The sequence below is a fragment of the Odocoileus virginianus genome, chromosome 2, assembly GCF_023699985.2.
Source record: "Odocoileus virginianus isolate 20LAN1187 ecotype Illinois chromosome 2, Ovbor_1.2, whole genome shotgun sequence".
Taxonomy (NCBI): domain Eukaryota; kingdom Metazoa; phylum Chordata; class Mammalia; order Artiodactyla; family Cervidae; genus Odocoileus; species Odocoileus virginianus.
In genome coordinates this window covers 56418788-56425826 of record NC_069675.1, presented here as the reverse complement: position 1 = coordinate 56425826, position 7039 = coordinate 56418788, and the positions used below count along the sequence as shown (strand labels likewise).

The following is a 7039-nucleotide window of genomic DNA, read 5'->3' as shown; positions in this document are numbered from 1 at the left end:
TGCATAATTTCAATTTATTTTAAAAATAGCAAATCAGACTAGTGGCTAGATCAGGATAATGTCTGTAGTGAATCAGAGAATTAATGAGATAGCATCACAGCACCAAGGAAGTCAAATGAAAATGGTTCAACTGATGTGTGCATAGGTATAGCCTTTGTTAAAAAATGGGTGAGAACTATGCTTTATTGAAATAGTAATCAATATCCACACAGTTTTGTCTGTCCTAGAAGATCATTCAACCTCCAAAACTTTCATAGATACTTAACTTTTTCTTATTGCTAAACAGTTCTATTTGAGTCACATCATAACTGTAATTATGAAAGCAATTAGTGCATAAGATATCTCATAATTCTTTTCCAATCGTGTAGGACTTACTTACCTGAGGGAAGAACATATAGAGGGCACTTCATAGGTATCAAAATATTCTTCTCAAATTATCACTATACACTAGAAAGTTTCCATAATATAGAGACAAAGCACTCAACATTGTGTGGGCTGTGGTATACCAACCGCAAAATAATTGTTTATTTTTTCCAATATTTTTTCTTTTATTGATAAAATCTACACAAAAGCTAATTGATAATTAATTTAAAAAGCAAGGTGACACATTATCTTGTGTTTAGAAATTTGTCAGCTGGGTAGTTTCATTCATTGACCACATGCCTTTGTTCTTCATATATCCCTAGGTATATGAAGTTGAGAAACTTTCTAAGGGTCTTCTTATTTGGAGGTCTTCCCAGGTCTTTCTCTTCACTTCTCATACAGTGAAAGCTCACAGTGTGGGCTGCCAGCAGGGAAAAAAAATCAAAACTCTCCACATTGCATATAATGTGACTTGAAGGATCATTTGCTCAGATTTTGTTGGATTTTCCTTCCAGTAGTTCTGTCAGATTTTGTGGTCAACTTTGTTTCTCTGTGGTCTGTGGTAAAATCTTTTGGAACAACATAAATTTCAGTGCCCATGTTTAGAATTGGAAACAGAATCACATGACCAGTAAAAAAATACAACAAACCAAACAAGAACAAATGAGATTTTTAAAGAAAAAATGAAACGAAAACAAGTGGAATAATCTGTTACATACATTTAACAGTGAAAAATGTGTTGTTTCCCCAATTTCCCACCCACATCTGGTTTGATGTTCCCCCCACCCCCACCCCACTGTGGTTCTCCAGCCCAGGAAGGAACCATGCAGTTGTAGAAAAAGCAAAATATACAAACAAAGCTATATGTAGCTAAGGTGAAATCTATTTTTATAAGAACCTGACACTTTTACTATTTACATCCAGGAGCATTTCTGTTTGTATGTTTTAAAGCAAAGAGAGTTCTGTAGTTCTCCTGGTTATGCTTGCAGTTACATCCACTGCTCTCGTTAAGCAGTTTTCTTTGTTTCCTTTCCTCAATGTCATAAATATCTCTGGAACGATGAGCAGGTTGGATTGCGTGATTTGGACACATTCTCCTTCAAGATGAAGGCTCTCCTTCCCCGGATTGAGTTCTCCATTGAGGGGTTGCCTTTCACATTAGTTTGTTATTCTCTCAAGGTAAATGGCTGGGGCTGCAGACCTGGCAATGGTGGCGATGAAGCTGTGGTCATGCCCAAGCTCCAGACTGGGAGATTCGGCCTGTTCTGGAGACACTGCTTCATAGCCCTTGTTGACATGGAGTGGCTGGTGAGCCTGGCAGTACCTGATCACCGGCTGGTCATAGCTGTAATATGGTAAGGGCTTCACATGGTGTAGGATCTGGTTATGAGAAAGAAAAATACTGATTATAAAAATGCTTTGAATAAAAAGATAACATGACGCTCATAGGATTGTATTTTATTCTCTTTTTATGATGTTTTAAGTCATCAATGGCTGACCCAACTATTAATGCACATTAAACAAAATACTGATTGTTAGCATCTAACTCGGTATTGTTTTGTCCATTATATATCATTTTATATGCCCCCCAAATATACATATATACATATATACACACACATGTACACACACACACACATGCTGTCTGTATATCTGTTGCTTAGTCACTCAGTCATATCCAACTCTTGTGACACCATGGACTGTAAGCTGCTTGGCTCCCCTGTCCATGAGGTTTTCCAAACAAGAACACTGGAGTGGATTGCCATTTCTTTCTCCAACACTTTGTATATGAGATCACATATAAAGATTGTTCAATGTGTATCTTGTCATTTGTTCATTCATCATTTATCATCATAGCAGAAAGTTAGAAGCAACATAAATTACCATCAAAAGGGAATTTCAGCACATATTATGTGCATGTACATTTGAATGCAGGTAATACAAAGATTGGGGAATATCAGTTTGTGCAATATTGCAAGGGATGATATTAAGTAGAAAAAATTGAGGTAGGATCCATTTTTGTGTGACAAAAACTATAAACATATGGATTTTTTAATTTTAAAAGTATTCTTATAAATAATTGAAATCTTTTTTATGTATATATATATATATAAATTTTTATTTAATTAAAAAAATCACAATTTCTCTTGGATTATTTCTAACAATTCTATAATATCTGGACAAAAGTAGTCTAGAATCCTGAAAGTGGGCACATCTTTGCTTTTGTAATGTGTAATGTTGCTGATTTTAAGCTAATAAGCTAAAATGTGTCTAGTGTTAGAGTAACAGACCTGAATAATGACCTGTAGAAATCTCTTTAATAGGAAACACTGAATAAGTTAAAGTTATAATAATTTTGATTATCTGTACAGATTTTTATTGAACTACAACTTTCTGATAAAGAAAAATGTATCTCAAAACTAGAAAAAAGGGAAATGATCATTGCTGAATTTTTGCTTTCATGCTAGAACATTTCTCATAACTCACTAGATCCAATCTGATACTCTTGAGAACCATCCACCAATGATGAAATTGCAAACCCTTCACTGTCCTATAAGGTAGAGGTTGTGGTAGTTCAAACCATGGTCTCTTGGCTCTAGCCCCGCTTTGGTAGTTGGCTTTATGATGCTGAGCAGGCTTTATGAGCTGGCTTTATGATGCAAACCCCATTTCTCTCTTAACCTGCTGCTTGAGACTACTAGAAGGAGCTAGAAAGACTAGAGGAGACATAGGGATTGCTCATATGGTGGACTTCCTCTCTGCTTCTTCCTACTCCAGATAGTTACCTCAACACTTCTTCATTCTGGCTGCAGCAGTGCATTTCTATAATAGAAGGTGATTCTGATTTGTAGTCTTTCCAACATTTGCATTTCCAGCATTTAATTTCATCATGCTCCCCTCAGAGACTCTAGCACCAGGGAAGTCTGATGTTCATTTCCACATCTCCTTCTCCAAACCTTAATGATTCCAATGCCTTCCTTTGGTTCCTTAATCCTACAAGTGATAGGAGTGGCAGTTATTTCCTGATGTTGCTGTCTATGTTATACTATGACACTGTCTTTTAACCAGGCTTCCCTTGTGGCTCAGTGGTAAAGAATCTGCCAGCAATGCAGGAGACCTGGGCTCGATCCCTGGGAGTGGGGGGTGGGGGTGGGGGGCACAGTGTGAAGATCCCATGGAGAAGAGAATGGCTACCCACTCCAGTATTCTTGCCTGGGAAATCCAATGGACGGAGGAGCTTGGTGGGCTTTGGTCTATAGGGTCGCAAAGAGTCAGACATGATTGAGCAACTAATACTTTTTCTTTTAGCCTTTGCATGAATTTAGCTAACAATTTATATTTACTTAGCACTTCTTTATAGAAGTCTTTGTTAAAATCAGTGATGGGTTGGCTGTCTCTTGACTCAACTATATCTGGCTCTTTCTATAGATTAAACTGCAGAAATTGATAAGTTGTTATAATTTTATAGAGAAGTAGAGAAGTTCACTCTCAAAGGTCTGTGGTTTAACTTCTGTAAGAGGTTAACTAGCCTTATATCTCCCTTGGCAACCTTATTTTTAGAATCCATTCCTCCAGTTACTATACGGATACCTCAAATGTTCTTTAGTTTTCTTCCTGATTATCCCCACTAATGTGTTGAATATCATTTTGACACAAATTCACTGTCTGTATGAGAATTATGTTTTTAACATCTTTATACTTATTAAGATAAAGTCCTCCTCCTCGCATTTTAAAGGATATAGATCAAAGCAATGCTTTCTATGGCAGATAACAACTCATTAGTGGGTTACAAATCAAGTTAGTGAATCCAGATAAATATTTAAAAATAGAATTAACTAGAATAGAAAGTAGAGTATATCATATGACTAAAGGTAAGTTGTTTCATAAAAGTTTTGTTTCAAATCTGTGTTTGCATATGAGTGCGTATCTACTGAATCATACTGATTAAAAAAAAACTGGGAATCACAATAAAAGAGGCTTTAAAAACTTATTTAGATTACAGTTTATTGTAATGTGATTAGCAATAGCCTGAATAAATTTCCATCCTGCTTTTAACTATTCTTTTCTTTCTAACTCACAATTCATGGTTTTTCTCAATGAATGAGAAAATTAAACTGACATATTTTGCATTATTTGTTGGATGAGGCACATTTACTTCTAATGCTAAGCAAACACTATTGTCTGCAAGTCATTTAAGAAATAGTTAACAAAAACTACTGTAATGATGTAAAGTAATTAGCTTCCAACTAATAAAAATAAATGGAAAAAAAAAACTGTATCACAAGCTCAAAAAAAAAATAAAAAAATAAAATGTTATAAAAGAAAGAAAAAAAAAGAAATAGTTAAGAAGAGGTAATTTCTTTATATATTGATATAACCTGAATATACAAGTCTGTTCTCAAAAAAATCTGAAAAAATACATAGTAGGTCAAAATTGGGATTTATACAGAGATGTTTTAGACATTAGACTTTAGTTTCTGTGCTGATAGTGAAAGCAAGAAACAAGTTATAAGACAACATAGCTGAATTATTAATACTAAATAGTAAATTAGATCAGTTCAGTTCAGTGCAGTCACTCAGTCGTGTCTGACTTTTTGCCACCCCATGAATCGCAGCACACCAGGCCTCCCTGTACATCACCAACTCCCAGAGTTTACTCAAACTCATGCCCATTGAGTCAGTGATGCCATCCAGCCATCTCATCCTCTGTCGTCCCCTTCTCCTCCTGCCCCCAATCCCTCCCAGCATCAGGGTCTTTTCCAATGGGTCAACTCTTCGTATGAGGTGGCCAAAGTATTGGAGTTTCAGCTTCAGCATCAGTCCTTCCAATGAACACCCAGGACTGATCTCTTTTAGGGCGGACTGGTTGGATCTCCTTGCAGTCCAAGGGACTCTCGAGTCTTCTCCAACACCATAGTTCAAAAGCATCAATTTTTCGGCGCTCAGCTTTCCTCACAGTCCAATTCTCACATCCATACATGACCACTGGAAAAACCATAGCCTTGACCAGACAGACCTTTGTTGGCAAAGTAATGTCTCTGCTTTTTAATATGCTGTCTAGGTTGGTCATAACTTTCCTTCCAAGGAGTAAGCGTCTTTTAATTTCATGGTTTCAATCACCATCTTCAGGGATTTTGGAGCTCCCCAAAATAAAGTCTGACACTGTTTCCACTGTCTCCCCATCTATTTTCCACGAAGTGATGGCACCAGATGCCATGATCTTAGTTTTCTGAATGATGAGCTTTAAGCCAACTTTTTCACTCTCCTCTCTCATCTTCATCAAGAGACTTTTTAGTTCATCTTCACTTTCTGCCATAAGGGTGGTGTCATCCGCGTATCTGAGGTTATTGATATTTCTCCCGGCAATCTTGATTCCAGCTTGTGCTTCCTCCAGCCCAGCGTTTCTCATGATGTACTCTGCATATAAGTTAAATAAGCAGGGTGACAATATACAGCCTTGATGTGCTCCTTTTCCTATTGGGAACCAGTCTGTTGTTCCATGTCCAGTTCTAACTGTTGCTTCTTGACCTGCATACAGGTTTCTCAAGAGGCAGGTCAGGTGATCTGGTATTCCCATCTCTTTCAGAATTTTCCACAGTTTATTGTGATCCACACAGTCGAAGGCTTTGGTGTAGTCAATAAAGCAGAGGTAGATGTTTTTCTGGAACTCTCTTGCTTTTTTGATGATCTAGCAGATGTTGGCAATTTGATATCTGGTTCCTCTGCCTTTTCTAAAACCAGCTTGAACATCTGGAAGTTCACGGTTCATATATTGCTGAAGCCCGACTTGGAGAATTTTGAGCATTACTTTACTAGCGTGTGAGATGAGTGTAATTGTGCGGTAGTTTGAGCATTCTTTGGGATTGCCTTTCTTAGGGATTGGAATGAAAATGGACATTTTCCAGTCCTGTGGCCACTGCTGAGTTTTCCAAATTTGCTGGCATATTGAGTGTAGCACTTTCACAGTGTCATCTTTCAGGATGTGAAACAGTTCAACTGGAATTCCATCACATCCATTAGCTTTGTTCGTAGTGATGCTTTCTAAAGCCCAATTAAGTCTTCCCCAAATCTACAGTGACTTTTTTTTTCTTACTCATGTAGAACTTGCTTTTAGTGACTCTCGCCTCTACTATACTCATGTATGACTCACTAGAGGTCCACATCTGAAGTGTTTTTCAGCAAGTTCTATTTTGGGAAACCTCATTGGCTTTAAAAATACATTGATTAGATAGAGATAGCTGTGTTTTGTTTCATGGGTCTGCAAAACTCTGAAAAGATATACAAATCAAAGCACATTATTCAGACACTTCAACAGGAAGAATTTTATGAAAAATATCTCCCTATGAAGTTACATAGCCCACTCTTAATTTTTGTTGTTGCTGTTGATATGTGAAATAGTATTACTCAAAAACAAAAGCATTCAGCAAGTTATTTCCAATGACAGTAACATTCACTGGGTATAGACCATTTTTTGCACACTTTCAATTAGAGGAATGACTCTGTATCTTCAAATTATCAAATCAAATTACCAAAAGACATCAAAGTAAACATTAAACATGGGTTGTAATTTTGTCCACCATCTTGTATTCTCATTATAGACTTTCTAGTCATTGTGGTAAGAAGACACTTAAATCTACAAATATGTATGAGCAGAGAATATGATAATGAGACAGGA

At 36.7% G+C, this 7039-nt stretch overlaps 1 protein-coding gene across 1 annotated transcript in view; it reads right to left on the bottom strand.

Moving 5' to 3' along the window:
- Window positions 1–347: 347 nt before the first annotated feature.
- The window catches only part of LRRTM4 (leucine rich repeat transmembrane neuronal 4), a 924628-nt gene continuing 917936 nt past the window's right edge, over window positions 348–7039 (bottom strand). The window contains exon 3 of the mRNA XM_070479861.1: window positions 348–1743. Within this exon, the coding sequence (XP_070335962.1) occupies window positions 1522–1743 (222 nt within the window). The 3' untranslated portion in view covers window positions 348–1521. The remainder of the gene's footprint in view (window positions 1744–7039) is intronic.